General features: G+C 41.2%; 1 protein-coding gene across 1 annotated transcript; it reads left to right on the forward strand.

Annotated features, from left to right (window-relative positions):
• Positions 1-258: 258 nt before the first annotated feature.
• LOC122813170 (regulator of G-protein signaling 2-like) lies at positions 259-18,347 on the forward strand. The gene is made up of 5 exons (XM_044085325.1): positions 259-488; positions 7,291-7,398; positions 8,911-8,972; positions 11,100-11,266; positions 17,501-18,347. Exons 1-5 carry the CDS (start codon positions 379-381, stop codon positions 17,699-17,701), a joined length of 648 nt encoding a protein of 215 aa, XP_043941260.1. The 5' UTR covers positions 259-378; the 3' UTR covers positions 17,702-18,347.
• Positions 18,348-18,945: the final 598 nt, after the last annotated feature.

Here is an 18,945-nt window from a genome sequence, read left to right on the forward strand (position 1 = left end):
GAATAAACTCAAACACGTCTGTGACCCCCAGTACAGTACAGTAGGCATTGGAAATGAACGAATAAATGGCTTACCCTATTGTTACAACCACTTACGTCTACTAAAAATGTAGTATATTTGCATAAGTTTGTACACATATAGCCAGTAAGGCGACTAATCAAGTAATTGTCTGTTAAGCAGACTGGCTGAGAGGAAAAAGATGAAGGCAATGATGAAAAAAAGGTGGGGCTGGATTTCTTTCTTCTCACTTTCTCACTGACAAATCAGAAATCAAAGCAAGCTCAACCCACATACCCACTTGCTAGACTCTTATAATAAGGCGCACGCAGGAGTCTAAAGGAAGACTTTTTTGGGGAATAATCTTTATTGGAATCAATAATGCAGGGTCCTGTTGTTATAACAATGGAGCACATCACGGTATGCGCAGACCGAACCAACTACCCGTGTCAAGATAATGTGGATAAATCCACCAAAAGAAGACGGACACAGTAAGTCTGTAGCTTATTTAGATGGAATGTTTGTAAACAGCCTGAAGCTTCATTTGTTGATGTAATCCGAAAATAAAGTTTCAGGCTATCGGCAAAAGCTGGATCGCTGCAAAGTTTGCAACATTATGCAGGACTGAGTTGTGACATTGTATCATCTTTTCCAGCGTTTCATTAATTTAAAAGTAAATGTTGATGGCTGCGTTTGATGATTCAAAACGGAGAGAACTTTAAACTATGACTTGGGACTCCGCATGATTGAGTTAACGCATAGAACTGCAGTCTGTTTTTGAGTAGAAGTGCGTCAGAATTAATTGATGTGGAAACTATCGCCACACAAATGTTCTTGTAGTATATGTGAGCAGTTGTCCTGTAAACAAAATGACGGCTCCTGTGAAGCACGAAAGTTAGTGGTGATCCTGGTTTTGTTTTACAATGTCCTAGTCCGATATTTAAGTAAGATAATCGTGAGCTGTTGTCAAAGGGTCCAGAGTGACCAGCAAGCTCAGACTTTTGCCAGTAGATAATAATAAGAAAGGTCTAAAGACCAACGGACTGTTCGAGAGCAAGTTAAAGACGCAGCGAGCAATCTAAACTAAACGTGTAATCCTGGTACTTTTTTATTAATTGTAATGGCACATTTCACATCACATTGTGCGTCAGCACGTTCTCTTTATACACACATTACTAGTGGTAATTTGAAATTATAATCCAAGCCTTCAAACCTCACAGTTTACAGTTGACAAACCCCCCTCTCTAGGCACCTGTTTAATCTATTCCAGGCTTTCGGGAGGCCCTAGACTCTCTGTAAGGAAGACGAAGTCCTCCTGCACAAGATGCCAGTCCACTACTCGACGCACGAATTGATAGGGTTGCCACCTTTTCAAATGGCCAAAGTGGGACATTTTCGGGACACGCATCAGATTTTACAGGCCGACACATACCCAGTACAAAGGATATAACTTAACTTTTTTTCCTAAATAAAAGTTTATTCTTGTAGCAGTTTAGTTGCTTATTATGTTTCTTGTAACATTTAAGTATTTTATATACAGAAATAACTATTTTATGCAACTATTACATAAAATATGGGACATAATTATGTCCTACAATCTCAGGACATTTGCCCTTTTTAATATTTTTTGTCAGGACACAACTGCCCAAAGAGGGACTGTCCCTCTCAAAGTGGGACAGGTGGTAACCCTACGAATTGACAATGCGAAGCGCACCTCCCGCGGGGCGCAAGGCGAAGCAAACCAAAATCTGTTAATAGAGACGGGACAAGCAGACAACCCCCCTTACAAATTTGAGTGTCGCACTAGCCAATAACAAAATTAGCAATGGTGGTGGGTGGAGGGCAGGGTAGCAATGCTAATAACTCCTGTGCCTCTGCAGTTACAGAATGATATCTCGGATGCCAAGCAAACAAATTAATTCAACACTCCAGCGAAGCTTGAGCACAGCCGTGTTTCGTTTGTACAAAGCCTTAACAGCCCCCAAACAGGATATATCTTAAGACAAAAAATGTTTTAAAGAAATTAAAAAAAAAAAAAAAACAACCAGGCAGTTTTAAAGAATGTTCAGAGTCTTGGAATTATTTTGCTGGGTTTGTCATTGATAATTAGGATTGTTGTCATACGCCTCAGCCTCTTGGCACAAGAAATATGTGCACTTTCTTAAGGATATGAAGTCTGAAACCGAAATGTATATCGGCCCGAGGGCCCACGTAAGCCTAGCCAACAAGGTTCCCTGGCTTACGCCACCCAAGAAAGTTATTTTCCTGTGCCACTGTTGACCAGAGACACCGAAGTGATCCCCGGGTTGCATTTCCTAGTTCCCATCCACTCATCAACATTTTTCTTGAAGAGTGCTGATGAAGAACTTTGCTTGACATAGATAGGTAGCCTGTTCCAGAGTATGGGAAGTCTTTGGGACAGGAATCTATTCCTCCAGCATGTCCTGTTTATTGTGGTTGCAAGGTTTAGGCCCCTAGAGCGTGTAGCTCGGAGGGATTGGGATTTCTTTAGGTGTAGCATGTCTCAACAGCTCCTGGTTTGACATAGCTTTATATGTTTGGTAGCAATCACCTCGGAGTAGGCGAAATGCTATGGAGTAAAGCTGGAGTTTTTTGAGACGGTCTGCATAGGGCATCTGTTTGAGGCCAGTAATCCTCTTTGTGAGGTATTTCTGTGGTCTTTCCACTTGTTGTAGATGTCTTGTGAGGTACATCTATAATGGGTCTAATGAGTGATGAGTAGAGGGAAACAATGACCTCTTTTTTTCTGGATGAGAATCCTTTTGTGATGAGATCAGCCACGTAGAAGGATTTCCTGACCACTGTGGCGATGTGATTATCAAAGGAGAGACTACTGTCCACCTGTGTCCCAAGGTCTCTTATCACATTTTCGGCATTAAGTAGACTACCAGCTATGTGGTAGTTCATGGGTACAGAGTTTTTACCAAAGGGGATGACAATACACTTTTTGGCATTGAGCTTCAGGCCATGGCTTTGACACCAGGAATCTGTCTCGATGAGGCCCTTTTGTAGTTTGTCCACATCGTAAGGAGTTTCGATTATGGCTCCTAGTTTGCAGTCATCTGCAAACTTTATTAGCCAAAGACCTTCTGTGTTGGCCTGCACTTCAGAGAAGTAGGTACCAAACAGTAGAGAACCCAGGACTGAACCCTGTGGTACTCCACTTGTCACTGGTCTGATGTCGGATTTGGAATCCGCTACTTTCACAGTGTGGGTTCTGTCCGTGAGCCAGTTGGCAACCCATTTTATGACATAGGGATTTATACCTAGTTTAGTGAGCTTATCTATAATTCCAGAGTGGGGGATGGTGTCAAAAGCCTTGGCGAGATCTAGATAAGCTGTGTGAACCATTTTACCATCATCTATGGCTTTGGTGACTGCTTCAAAGAAGTCAGTCAGGTTTAGGAGACATGACCTGCCTTTTACAAATCCAAACTGAGTAGGGTCCAGAGTTTGGAGATTACCAATGTCTTTGTTTATGAGTTCCATGATGATATGTTCCATGGCCTTGCAGACCAGGCTCATCAGGCTAATGGGGCGGTAGTTCCCGGGATCCATCATGGCTCCCCCTTTGTGGAGTGGGATAACTGTCACGGTGCGCCATTCAGTGGGTACAAAGCCTGAGGTGAGGCTATGATTGAACATGGTACTTGGGTAGGGTGCCATTTCATTCTGTAGTTGGTGTAGAACACAGCCTGGGATATTGTCAGGTCTCATGGATGCTGTGTTCTTTGCTTTGGAGAGTGTGTTTTTTACCTGTGCAGTCGTGATTATAGGAACTTTGCATTCTTCCGGTATAGAGATGGGCCCTCTAGGGGGTGAGAGGGTGGTAAAGTTAGCACTGAACCTATCTGCTAGGATGTTGGCAATATCAGTTGGTTCTGTATATTTATTGCCATTATGCTGTAACTCAGAGCAGATCTGAGTGTTCCCATTTAGATTCTTGACATAGCTATAGAATGCTTTGTGGTTGTCTTTAGAGTCCGTGGCAATTTTGTTTTCGTAACTGGCTTTGGTGGATTTTATGAGGGATCCCAACTTCTTACTGAGGTTGACCAGGGAGTTCCTCCAGTCATGGGATTTTACTCTTTTGCAACAGTTTCTTTCTTCTGTTGTAGAGTTTGTTTATGGCAGAGGACCACCAGATTGGCTTCTTTTTTTGGAGGATAACATCTTGGTTCTATTAGGGATAGCATGATCCATGCACTCGTGTAAGTGCTTATAAAGTGCATTTGTGTAGGATTCGGCAGTCATACCTCTATTGTCCGTCTGCATGGGCATCATGAAGTTTGCCACTTCTGTCTTAAGAAGTGTGAAGTTGGCTTTTGAGAAGTTTTTTACGATGGTTTCCCTAATTGGGGCTGGGGGTGGGATGTGGATGTCTAGGCTGATTAGCTTGTGGTCGGATCTGACCAACGAGGAATTGACTTCTGGTGTGGAACACCGGTTTCCCATGTTGGTGATGACAAGGTCTGGGATATTGCTGCCCCTGGTGGGGGTGTGAATAAGTTGATCCAAGGCGTTGGAATTTATGAATTTTAGAAAACGTTGAGCAAAAGAGTTGGTACATGAGTAGTTTTCCCAGTTAATGGTGGGGTAGTTGAAATCGTCCATTATTAGGGTGTTGGGTTGTACCCTAATACTTTCCAGTGTATCAAGAAATGAGGAGTGTGAATCCTGGGGCATGGTGGGGGGTCTGTAGCAAGCTACAATTTGGATTGCGGTCTTGCCCAGAGTTAGTTGCGCTTGGATAATCTCGGATGTATTATGCTGTGCAACTAGCCTGGAGGTGTGGATATCTTTAATGAATATGGACACACCTCCGCCTTTAGTGCTTCTTTCTGGGTTAGGTGGCCAGGTGTGGTATGAATTGGGAGCTTTGAACCGGGTCTCTGTCACTGCACAGATGTCAATGCTCTCCATTTTAAGGAGTTTGAGGTTTAGACTTCTAGCATTGAGTAGCATTATCCTCAGATTTTGCTTGCTTGTAGGTGGTGAATTTGTCATTTGAACCTTGCCTAAAACGAGTCTTGGCCAGTATCCAGAAGACTGTCGATCATGTTGTCCCAGGCAGACAAATACTGGATCCCCTTAGAATGACACCAGAAGCTTAGCCAATTGTTGAAGTTAATCATTTTGTCCTTGTACTGTGGTATCATTTTGGATGATGGCAGGATGCTACTCGGGGTTAGGGTCATACCTGCCTGGGATACAAGATCGGAGAGCTCATCCATGTCTCTCTTCATGTAGTCCAGGGAGGTACATCTCAGGTCATTCACACCAACATGGACAATGACAGTGTCATATTTGTACTTATTGTGGAGTGACCTGAGTTCTGTGGCCTTTCCAGCTGCTGCAGATGTCTTGTGAGGTACATTCCAAAATGGGCGTTTTACTCTAATGGGTCTAATGAGTGTCGAGTAGAGGGGAAGAATGACCTCTTTTGAACCCTTTTATGATGAGGTGTGCCACGTAGAAGGACTTCCTGACTACTGTAGCAATGTGACTGTCAATACTGTCCACCTGGGTCCCAAGGTCTCTTATCACACATTCGGTGTTAAGTAGACTGCTGTCTATGTAGTAGTTCATAGGTACAGAGTTTTTACCAAAGGGAATGACAATGCACTTTTTGGCATTGAGCTTGAGGCCATGGCTTTGACACCAGGCATCTGTGTCAGTGAGGCCCTTTTGTAGGATGTCCACATCATTAGGAGTTTCAATTATGGCTCCTAGTTTGCAGTCATCTGCGAACTTCGTTAGCCAAAGACCTTCTGTGTTAGCCTCTAACAGGAGAGGTCCCAGGATTGAACCCTGTGGTACTCCACTTGTCATTGGTTTGAGGTCAGATTTGGAGTGTGCAACTTTTACAGTGTGGGTTCTGTCAGTGAGCCTGTTGGCAACCCATCTTGTGACATAGGGATTTATACCTAGTTTAGTGAGTTTAGCTATAGTTCCAGAATGGGGGATGGTGTCGAAAGCCTTGGCGAGGTCAAGATAGGCTGTGTGAACCACCTTACCCTCGTCTATGATTTGCCAGAAAACCACACATTTTAAGAGGAGCAAACCAAAAATACGAGGCGACAATCTGAACAGTTGAGAGGTATGAGGTTCAAAAGAAGTCACAGCAATGGTCATTAATGTTGCTTTAAAAGGGAAAATGTTTTTTTTTCTCAAAAAATAATGACCACTAGGTGTGATTATAAAAATAAGTAAATGGCAAGTGTGTGTTTGTCCTTGTTCTGTATTGGTTCAAAATGTTAAGCATTTTATCACCAGATCAGCAGATTACAAAGATGGTTATTACTTGTGTATTACAGTGGTTTGGCATGTAATATCACCTAATCTCACTGGCAGTTTTATTTATTAATAAGACACTTTTTGTAAGTGAAGTAAGTCTGTATGTGCTTCCCTTCTCTCCATGTCCCTCGCAAAGCTCAAACCGCTACCAATCAGTGATGGCTAAAAATTGTGTAGTGGCAGTATGAGGGGGATGTTTGTCCAATGGACTTCCATCTGTTCTAGGACTGTTTTACTGCCTTGTGCCTTTTCCTTTCCAGCAGAGGCCTCTTCTTATGATCCTGAACAGGAGAAATTATTCAAGGTGAATGTTGTTCTAATTTTGTTGTTCAGATAGGCCCCCTGAACAATGTCCCTTTCAGTGGTGACACATGAGCACTGTCTGGTTAAGTGACTTGCTCAAGGGCACCCAGTAGGTGAATGAGAGCGGAGTGAATCTTCTGCCAAATTATAAATATAGGTGAATACTAGGCTATCAGTCTGCAGACTATTACAAACCTAGCTAATAATCAGCTGTCAGAATTAAACTGTGCACCTTGTATTTCTGAGGTAAAGACTTTCACTCTTCTGCCAGTCCTGACCCCTTCACCTCTGTCAAATGCAAATGTTCCTGATTTTTCAGAGATGTTCCTAGTGTTGCCTCTAACTCATGCTGTATATCTCAAAATGTTGTGGAGATGGGGTAAAAAAAAAGTTTGGTTAATGTTATTACATAATTTCAGTCATGATGGCTGCAGACATTTCATCAAAAAATGTACAGTAATAAAGTTCTTTATTCTGTTAACTTTAAGTGAATTTGAATATGTCCCTGCTTTGCTGTAGAGAGAGGTTAAGAGCTATAGTTGGAAGAAAATTAACTCTTACTTTTTCATTATTTGCAGTAGTCTGTGGGCAAAATTGTCCCTGCTCTGCTTAGAGTTAACATTCTTAAAGCTGCTCATGGTCTTTAACAAAACATTTTTATCTTTCTAATAGTGCAAATGATTGGAGAACACGGATGAATTTCTTGTTGCAGTATTCTAAGTCTCCAGGTGATCCCATACGAATGTACTGCTGTAAGAAAGACAGGACACCTCTATTAAGGTACAGTGGATGGTAAAATTAAACACCTCATCACTGCTCTAGTATAGTACATTTTCAGGGTAGACTTTGTCTTCTGCTGGTTTGCAATTTGGATCATATTTGTCCTGCGTTTCAGCAGTGTGCATTGTGTTCAGTCACACTGCAGACACTGTCTTGACATAATTGGAGGATGGTCTTGCAGAAGAAGAAACATAATACTTTTGAGTTAAGGTAGTAGGACACCATAGTAAAGCATCTTGCTAAAGAGGCAGCTTGATATCTGTTACCCATACCTCTCAACCTCTTAGTGCAAGAAATCTGGACAAAGCCCCAAAAATGGGGGCAGATTTTAAATATTGCTCCAATAAACATAGACATTTGCTAGAATAATATGTTTTGGCATTATTATGTATGTATTTTCTGATGGAATTGAAGTCTGAAACTCTGTCATTTAGTATTTAGGGACTTCAATCCTCAGTGACTTGTCAGAAAATCACACATTTTGTGAGGGAACAGGCCAAAATATGGGGCAAAAGGCTGGGCATTCTGCGAAAATCTGGACAGTTGAGAGGTATGAATTAGTTGTGTTGCTTCTGCTTGTTTTAATGAAAAAAATGTGAAAATATCCAAATATCATAATGGCTGCAGCTTATGCAAGCATTTTTATTAGCAATATGATTGAAAGGTATGAACTAAGATTTCAGAGTACTGTAGGTATGCAAAGTAAAATGAATATCAAAAATTGTGAGGCATTGCTGTGACAGAAGAGCACCGGATGTTTGCTTGTACCTGTTATAATTTTTTTATGCTTTATTAAGGATTTAATATGTTTACATTTGAAAGCTACCGCCCCTTTACTGGACTGAAAATGTGTGAGCATTAATTTATACTTGGATGAAAGGTAGACAGATGCAATAAATAACATCTGATATAGAATGACTTTAAAATATACACTAAAAGGTTTTGTAAGGAGGGATACTTTTTTGTGCCAGATAATGAGTTCACTTGACATACAAGGGACTGGAATAATTAATTTGGACAGGTGGCAACCATCAGCTGATTCATCCTAGATTGGGATTAGTATGTCAGGGTGCATGCTGTGAGCATTGAGTGAGCACCTGCAGAAGTTCCAACCATGGCAAGGGAGGGAGATAAATGCATAACCAAAACAGCTTTAACTTTCCAAGTAGGTAATGGTGCATTTCTCAATTCTAAGGGAAATGAATGAACCGGCTAGTTCTTGCTTCTGGGAGGAACACACAGGTCAGTAGGATGTTTGAGAGAGGCCTGATCTATTGCGGGAGGTGGGGAATGTTAAAATAAATTGCATGCAAAAAGATACAGACAAGAAGGAAGAATGATAAATGTCAAGAGGAAAAATAACTTGGACAAAATGAAAGTCAATGTATTACACCACATATATTCTAGTATAAGTTTGAATATCTGTTACTCAGACTGATTACAAATAAAGAACATTATACAGTGTGTAACTTTTCAAGGTGAAGTATGAATTTAATAACTTTTGTCTTCCAGGCCTTCCCCTGCAGAAGCAAGGTTGTGGTCTGAATCTTTTGATGCTCTCCTTGGTAACAAATGTAAGTGTCTCCAGACTGTGTATGTGACTTGGTGCATTCTCTCTCTTAAACCAACCAACCTGTGATGCCCCACCTCTGGACCAGTAATCAAGGAGTCTCAATCCTCACTAATAGCAACAGTGGGAGTGTACACTGAGAGGATGAACAGTATTTTACCAGATGCAGCTCTCTGCATCAAGTGCAATTTCCCTCAAGAGCACACTGAGTCCACAGTCAGTCCAGGGTTGGTTTCTCCCTTTTTCTCCAGATCCCAAATAAGACTCCCCACTAGCACAGCTATAGAGTGGAGATCTTAGCTGAATGGCCAAGCCAAGACCTCCAGCACCCTCTTCGTCCAGCCAGCGCTTAGTGTCCCTACCCAAGTAGCTGACACACACACACACACACACACACACACACATGCACACCTGGGAAAGGTTGGTACAGGCTTACTAGCTATACCCCCTTTTGCTCAAAATATAAGGTAGTTATCACTGCCACCAGCCAGCTCCTTATTTGCTACTTTAAGGCCTTAACAGGTGTCCAATCTTACTGTGAAATGTTACTATTAATATGAATGGTAGTTTGACCAAGAACAAGGCTATTAGGAGTGGCACACAGTGTCACCAAATAAATATGCAAGCACTCTCAGAACTTGCATATCTCTACAAAGATCAGCAACAATGAAATATTTAAATATATTTAATGCTAAAAGACAATACTAAATATATATTTACAGTGACATCAGAGTTCAAAAATCACAGGAAATACTACAACATTGGAGAACAGTTTCAGATAAAGAAAAATATCTAAACTAAGCTTTGCTATATATATTCCTGACTATATCTAAGAGAATTATACTGTTCCCTAGAAACATACTTCATCAGACCAAGGCAGATGTGATGAATGGATCATTTAGTTGTTGGGTCAAAGATACAAGGTAAAATACAGAATGCTGTCTCTCTCTGAGACCTCTCAAATTAATATCCAGTATTACTGCTGGGCTAGCTTGCAGAATGACATCATTTCTTGTCATTTGACTTCTAGTCCCCAGGCCCAAAACAATCATTGATGGCAGCTGGTGGCATTAGCCTCTACCTGTAAAAACTACATAGACAAGGGCTTTTCCTCAGATCTTTGGCAACTGCTAGAAGTCATAAAACAATAAAACACTTTCAAGACAATAGAAACTTCTCAGCAAAGACTGTCTCCTTGCTGCCATTAAATTCAGCTATTTTTCTGAAGTTTTGCTGGACTGAAGTTAACCTCCTGTATTCCAGTTTCCACTGTTAAAACAGTTACAGTAGTGCATGTACACTTCTGTTCTATTCCAGTAGGGCACATTGCAAATTACATTTTAAGAACAAGCACTCTTCAGCACAGGTCTGTACAGACCTTCTTGTATGACATACAGTTCTAATACATTTGTAGCACTAGCATCTTGTATAGATCATGTTGAGATTCACAAATGACAATAAAATTCTAGCTAGCTCTGCTGGCAGTATCTCCTTTCTAGCTAGCTCTGCTGGCAGTATCTCCTTTCATGACACAATCAACCAACCAACCAAATGGTAGTATATAACTACCCAGAGTGGATACTAATTTGAAAAGCCCTATTTTTAACACAACATGGAAGCACATGTCCATGTGGAGGCATAAAAAGCAGCACCGTCTTGCATGCCACATACAGGTGTATGTGGGGTGGTATATATGGAGGATTAGCTGCTCATGCCATATGGTACGTGTACATGAGGAGATTGATAATACACCACTGCCCTTTGCACCTTGTGTTTATACATGTACATTGGAAGGTTCTACTATATGTGGTAAGATAGCGCTGGCCTCCATGCCACATGTGTATTCATGTACACAGGGATGTGTACAACAGGAATGTTTCCATTCAATATTCTGCATCCTTCAATCCTTCACAGAACAGAAAGTCCTATTTGCTTTTTACACTTCAGTCCCCCGCTTTTCTCATACCTCTGGCCTGTTTCTTAGTCTGCTGAATTTGTATTCTGAATATATGTTTTTTCATAGCATATGAAACATGATTTGGTCTATGGTGAAAAGATTAAGAAATGGACATGTTTAGACAAATATACAGTGCCCTTATAGTTGTATGTATTTCCCCCCATTGTTTTCTAGATGCCAGGATTGCTTTTCGAGCTTTTCTGAAGTTGGAGTTCTCCGAGGAGAATATGGACTTCTGGCTTGCTTCTGAAGACTACAGACAAACCAAGTCATCCAGAAAGAGATCATCAAAGGCCAGGAAGATTTATAATGAATTCATAGGTCCAGATGCATGTAGAGAGGTATGCATGTCAAATTCTGTGATTGCACAGAAAAAAATGTATTTCATTTAATTTGGGGATATTCCAAACCTAGGCGGAAATGCTTTCAGAAATTGTTAGCTCGTTTAATAGTATCGACTGTTTCTGAGGAACTGAAACCTGAAATGGAAGTACCCGTCAACAGTTGACTATTTGATATATCTGACGTGTAGCACTTAGCAACAGTGTCTTACATGCACCAAATTATTTTTCCCTTTTTTCCTGACTTCCACTTTAGCTTTCTTCACCCATGTCATGCAATTTTAGCCTATGTAGGCATCCTCTGTCCATTGCAGCCCTGTCACACATCAATGTCATAATCTCCAGCACTGGTATTCTGTTGTTCTAGGCTAATGTATGAAGAACTTGTAATCTGTTCTCCCAGGTACATCTGGGTCCAGTATCAACATTCTCCCAGGTACATCTGAAAAAAAAATTAGTTGATACTGGACCCAGGGCTGACCCCTGCCACAATCTGTCACTTTTTGTTATTGCTGTGACTTATCTAAGAAATAGTTGAACATTTAAACAGAAGAATTTTATATTTTGGGTTTAAGGTCCTATTTTTCCCTTCTGTTGGAGTTTGTCAAAGGTTCGTATTTTCTGGCTTGCAAAGCTCTGCTTGTGGGTGCAGTTATGGCCCAGGGGGGTAGAAAATGCAGTTATAAATTGCAGTAGTACATATTAAATGGTTTGAATTTCAGCCTGACAGATTTATGATCCCAGTGACTATGCTGTAATAGGCATTTGCTACCACTGCTATGTCTTCTTGCAAGAAACTGCCACATGGGGATAGGTGTCATGATATAAGAACAAAAAGACCAAGATGGAAGACCAGCATCATAGCCACAACACTTTGTTCTTACTCACTCGCTATGGGTTTTGTTGTACAGTGTGCATTACATAATTCGCCCCTTCCTCACTCTGCGGCATCCATTCACTTTAAAACCCAGACATCCACGTTTTTTTATTGATGTGTATTCCTGGTAAAAAGAAATTAAGAAAATAATCTCCGATAACAAAAATGACCTTTAGTCTTTCATTAGATAAAATGAATACTTTTAATGTGTCTATACGCATTGTGAGATGGTTGTTAAATGGGCAGAAAAAGATTACCTTGTGGACAAATAAGTATACAGGAATGCAAGCTGAAAGAAGATCTCTACTTTCATATTTTCAGAATTAACCTGTCATAATAACTTGGTCCATACAAAGCCATTTACATTTTTTAAATTAAAAACATTTCTGCTATTCTAAATATCATTTGATGTATACAATCTGTAAATAACATGTTGCACAGAAATGTAAATGCCCTTCCCCAGAGTGTTAATTTTATAGCAACAAGGTTATAACTTGGATTTTGTCTAAAATGGCGTGATATTACTTGGACTTGTAGCGAGTGAGCAAGAACAAAGTGTTGCGTTGGGGCTGGATGTGTTATGATGGTCTTCCATCTTGGTCTAAGCTAATCTGAGGAAGGGCACTGAGCAAACTGATGTCTGATATATAACATTAACTATCCTGTTTTTGCTTATTTTACCTTGCCTTTGTTAAAGGTTGGGCATTGAGCTGGCACCTCAGCACCCGTAAAAAAATCTACTGCCAATCATTAGCAGACCGGAGTTCCGCTGTGGCAACCCCTAATCGGGAAAAGCCCAAAAGAACATTTATAGCACTTTCTGCCGCATACTTTTCTAGCTAGTTTCACTGTGTGTGAGGTATTAACTGGAAATTGTCTACATTTTATTAAGCATCTATTTGGGTTTTTTGTTCTGATTTTCCTGCCAAGGAGTGTATCATATTGTTTCCCACCTTGTTCTTTTACTTGGTGGCTTTGCAGTTGCCCGCCTCTACTGTAAATTTGATCTGGGACACTCCCAGTCTAGTGTCATTACTTCATTCTAGTGTCATTATCTCATTCTACCTAATCTAGGGAGAACATTTGAGAAGGCCAACCCACTTAGCTTCTACTCCTCATTTCACCTTTCCACTTTACCAAAAAAAATAAAACCTTTCCTGTAAGTAGTCTAGTACAGATACAGATTTGCTGTATCCAGGACTGTTTCTAAGCCTTTGTAAGCCCCCAAGCCTTTCTGTGTTGGAGGGAAGCCTTCTAGCTTAATTTTGTTTCTTAGAACTAGCCAGTTTTTTTAGTTTCAGCACTCAGATCTATTTCTTTGAGCTCAACACTTGTTCAGAACTCATTGCAAGCACTAAATAAGCTACACATTACTACAGCACTCAACTTTCCTCACTTGTCTAGAGGAAAACAGTTTTTAATACTTAATAAATAAGCACCTATCCAGGCATGTCTAAGGGTCTGCTCCCGGTGTTTTACCCTGTCTACCTGATGAATCTGGACATTTTGGGGCAATGCAGCAATTGCCTCGTGTACACAGACAACCCTCTCCTCCTACCACCTAGCACTACAACCTGTGAGAGATGCACTTGTATAGCCAAACTGGAAGCAGAGCTCTCTTCACCCAAGACTGGACTAGACAGTCAAGAGGAGAAGGCAAACACTTCTACCACACCACACTCATCACATATTCCCTCAAAACCTACACCACCAAAATACACACCTACATTCGCGGAGGCTCTCAATAAAAATCTACCCAAGCAACAGGGACCTCCAAAGCAGAAATTCAAGCAACCCCCCCCCCAACACAACCCAAATGAGACAGCCCACAAACTCAGTGTGTCACTCGAACACAGCCCATAAGGCATAGCCACGTACAAAACACACTAGTCATAGGCGACTCTATAGTCGGGCACACTGATGTTCCACTTACCAAGCTAAATGAGGAGAAAGTTACTGTCAGCTGCCTGTCGGGTGCCAGGATCTGCCATATAATGCATGCACACAGGTCACTCCACAACAAGTACAGATATCACTCTGTCATTGCCCATGTTTGTGTGAATGATCTGAGACGTACCTCCTTGGACTACATGAAAAAGAGACGTGGAGGAGCTGTCCGATCTTGTAGCCCAGAAAGGTATGATCCTAGCCCTGAGTAGCATCCTGCCATCACCCAGAATGATACCACAGTACAAGGACAAAATGATTGACTTCAACAATTGGCTAAGCTTCTGGTGTCATTCTAAGGGGATCCAGCATCTGTCTGCCTGGTATGACATTATCGACAAACCATGATGCTTTGCCAGAGATGGCCTGCACCTGTCACCCTTGGGATTCCGGATACTGGCTAAGGCTCTTGCCACCCCTATAGTGCCATTTTTAGGCAAGGTTCAAATGACAAATTTACGACTGCAACAAGTACAAGCAAGCAAAATCTGAGGGTAAAGCTACTCAATGCTAGAAGTCTAAACGTCAAAATGCACTCACTCGAGGCACTCCTTAAAATGGAGAACATCAATATCTGTGCAGTGATAGACCTGGTTCAAGGCTCCAGAAAGCACCCCTGCATTACCAGGCTATAATTCATACCACACCTTTCGGCCACCTAACCTGGACTGAAACACTAAAGGCGGAGGTGTGTCCATATGCATTAAGGATATCCACACCTCCAGGCTAGTTGGTCAGCATAATGTATCCGAGATTATCCAAGTGCAACTAACTCTGGACAATCCAAATTGTAGCTTTCTACAGATCCCCCGCCATGCCCCAGGATTCCCACTCCTCATTTCTTGATACACCGGAAAAATGAGTACAACCTAACACCCTAATAATGGGTGATTTCAGCTACCCCACCATTAACTGGGAAAACTACTCATGTACCAACTCTCTGTGCTCAACGTTTTCTGGAATTCATAAATTTCAATGCCTTGGATCAACTTATCCACACACCCACCAGGGGCAGCAATATCCTAGACCTGGTCATTACCAACATGGGCAACCGGTGTTCCACACCAGAGATCAATTCCTCGTTGGTCAGATCTGACCACAAGCTATCACCCTAGACATCCACATCCCGCCCCCACTCCCTATTGGGAAACGACCGTAAAAATTTTCTCCAAAGCCACCTTCATGCTTCTTGAAGTGGCAAAGTTTACGACACCCATGCTGACGAACAATAGAGGTATGACTGCTGAATCCTACACAAACGCACTTCATAAGCACTTGCACGACTGCATGGATCATGCAATCCCTAACAGAACTAAGATGCAGTCCTCCAAAACAAGGAAGCCAATCTGGTGGTCCCCTGCCATAAACAAACTACAACAGAAAGAAGAAACTGTTGCAGAAAAGAGTAAAATCCCATGATTGGAGGAACTCCGTGGTCAGCCTCAGTAAGAAGATGAGATCCCTCATAAAATCCTCCAATGCTAGTTACAAAAACAAAATTGCCACTGATTCTAAAGATGACCACAAAGCATTCTGTAGCTATGTCAAGAATCTCAATGGCAACACTCAGATCTGCTCTGAGTTGCAGCACAATGGCACTAAATATACAGAACCTACTGATATTGCCAACATCCTGACAGATAAGTTCAGTGCTAACTTTACCCCCATCTCACCCCCTAAAGGGCCCATCTCTGCACCGGAAGAATGCAAAGTTCCTGTAATCATGGCTGCACAGAACTCTCCAAAGCCAAGAACCCAGCATCCATACGACCTGACAACATCCCAGGCTGCTTTCCACATGAACTACAGAATGAACTGGCACCCCACCTACCATCTTGATATCATAGCTTCACCTCAGGCTTTGTGCCCACAGAATGGCACACGGTGATGGTTATCCCACTCCACAAAGGGGGAGCCACCACAGACCCTGGGAACTACCACCCCATTAGCCTGAAGAGCCTGGTCTGCAAGGCTATGGAATGCATCCTTATAAACTATGACACTGGTAATCTCCAAACTCTGGACCCCACCCAGTTTGGGTTTGTAAAAGGCAGGTCACCAAAGCCATAGATGAGGTGGTTCATGGTTCATACAGCCTATCAGGATCTCGCAAATGCTTTCAACACCATCCCTCACTCTGGAATTATAGATAAACTCACTAAACTAGGTATAAATCCCTATGTCACAAGATGGGTTGCCAACTGGCTCACTGGTGGACTCCACACTGTGAAAGTAGCAGACTCTTAATCCAACTGACCAGTGACAAGTGGAGTACCACAGGGTTCAGTCCTGGGTCCTTTCCTGTTTGTCAGATGGTCTTTGGCTAATGAAGTTTGTAGAGGACTGCAAACTAGGAGCCACAATCTAAACTCCTAACAATGTGGACATCCTACAAAAGGGCCTCACTGAGACAGATGTCTGGTGTCAAAGCCATGGACTCAAGCTCAATGCCAAAAAGTGCATTGTCATCCCTTTTGGTAAAAACTCTGTACCCATGAACTTACCACATAAGCGATAGTCTACTTAACACTGAAATTGTGATGAGACCTTGGGACACAGGTGAACAGTAGTCTCTCCTTTTGATAATCACATCACCACAGTAGTCAGAAAATCCTTCTACGTGGCACACCTCATCACAAAAGGTTTCTCATCCACGAAAAAAGAGGTCATTGTTCCCCTCTATAATGGGTCTAATGAGTGACAAGTAGAGTATAATGCCCCTTTTGTATGTACCTCACAAGACCTGTACAACTGTAAAGGCTGCAGAAATGCCTCACAAAGAAGATTAATGACCTCAAACAGATGCCCTACGCAGACCATCTCAAACTCCAGCTTTACTCCGTTGCATATCGCCTACTTGGAGGCGATCTCTGCCTAACATACAAAGCTATGTCAAACCCAGAGCTGTTAGACATGCTGGAATCCCAATCCGTCTGAACTACATGCTCTAGAGACCTAAACCTTGTCACCACAATAAACAGGACATGCTGGAGGGATAGATTCCTGTCCCAGAGATTTCCCATACTCTGGAACAAACTACCTATCTATATCAAACAAAGTTCCTCATTAGCACCCTTCAAGAAAAATCTTGATTGGATGGGAGATGAGAAATTCGCCATAGGGATCACTTCTGTGGCTCTGCTCAACAGGGGCACAGGAAAATAATTTTCTTGGGTGGTGAAAGCCAGGGTACATTTTGACTAGGCTTATATAGGCTCTAGGGTCAATAGCCTAGTACCTACCTATGAACCTATTGTGTCTAAGATGGAATATCAATGACCTAGTCCTACATTAATGAAGTAACATTCTGCATATTTAGATCTACCAAACAAATGTGAATGCTATTTTAAATGTCTTGTGTGTGATGCCACAACTGAATAAAGCATTAAGCGAAGATTTTATTTTTTCAGATTAATATAGATTTTCTGACAAAAGAGATGATCGCAAACAACCTGCATTCATCAATCCCATCCTGCTTTGATGCAGCACAAAGGCGAGTGTATAGCCTAATGCTGAATAATGCATACCCACGATTCATCCAGTCTGAGTTTTACCAAGGCCTCTGTAGAGAAACGGAAGACGATGAGGCAGATGTTCAGTGGTACCTGTGACTCGATGGGACATCTTTAGGAGGACATCTTGGAGAGAGAAGTTTCCAGTATCCAATTGCTGAGGGAACTAATGATGGTGCCTAGAAAGTTTAGGGTGCCAAAAGGTTTCTTTGAGGAACCTGTCTACATATTTTGCCACGTAAGTGGTCTGTCCACATATTTATGTAACCGAGGTAAGATGGTATCTCAGAAACTTGACTGTCTATTGGTGCTAAGCAGAAAATAACAAGTCTGCTTGAGTTGAATGTAAAGATGTACCAAGCTTACTGCTTTTCAGTTCTGCACAAGTACCCACATTTGATAACAGAATTTAAAAGGGGGGTCAGTCATATTCTAAATATTTGCAAAACTAAGACTATTTTTAATACAAAATACTTTTATAATAATTATTTTCTCATGTAGATTTTTATTTTTTTTTTCTTATCAAGAGTCATACTGTTATGTTCAAGACTGAATCACTAATTGACTCCATCTCTGTTTTCTTTTGATGACCTACTCATAAGACTTGCAGTAATATTGATTTTTGTTTTTACTCACAAGTTAAATGAAACTTCGCTGATATGTAATTTAAATTTCAATGTGGTGAACAGAGTTGTGGTGATAAAATAGCTAATAATAAATAAAAATTAGATTATTGATCTACACATTTAAATGTGTACCTTTAGTAATGTTTCATTTAAAGCTACCTTTCCTCTTCATCTGTATTTGGTTATTGATTTCTGATTTAAATTTCATTTTTTATTGCTATTGGAATAAAATGGTGATTATACACTGTACCTAGACATAATCAATAGGGATGAAAATTGCCTTCATTTCTCCATAGTAATTAATTTTACGAAGAGTACATGCAATGACAGGACAACGCATATGAAATAAACTTTTACCATTACCAAAAAAAAAGTCAGTTTTCATGTGATCAAAACTACAAGATATAGTACTGTGGAGAAGTAGACCATTTGAGAAGCAGGTCATTTTCTTCATTTTTGGGACATCTGTCGGTGCTGGGATATCAGCCTCCCCCTTCTTCCCATTTTCTATGGTGTCATGTCACCATTCACAACCACTCCTTAATTCAGAACCATTTTCTACTTCGACAAGTCTGCCCAACTATTTGCAGGCTTTTTCTCACACCTTCTGTACATATTATCTGGTTGTCTTTTCTCTCTTCTTGCCTTGTTCCAGTATCTTTCACATCTGCTTTACCAAAATCATCTCCTGGTGTCCTGCAGATGTGATGAAATCTA

This window comes from Protopterus annectens, chromosome 10.part0 (assembly GCF_019279795.1).
Source record: "Protopterus annectens isolate FY-2018-M chromosome 10.part0, PAN1.0, whole genome shotgun sequence".
Lineage (NCBI taxonomy): Eukaryota > Metazoa > Chordata > Ceratodontiformes > Protopteridae > Protopterus > Protopterus annectens.

Bases quoted from the DNA above. Each gene is read 5' to 3' on its own strand.
- LOC122813170 (XM_044085325.1), top strand. From the start codon at position 379: ATGCAGGGTCCTGTTGTTATAACAATGGAGCACATCACGGTATGCGCA. The intron at 489-7,290 runs GTAAGTCTGTAG...TCTTTCTAATAG, and splicing joins ACCAAAAGAAGACGGACACA to TGCAAATGATTGGAGAACAC. The intron at 8,973-11,099 runs GTAAGTGTCTCC...ATTGTTTTCTAG, and splicing joins TGCTCTCCTTGGTAACAAAT to ATGCCAGGATTGCTTTTCGA.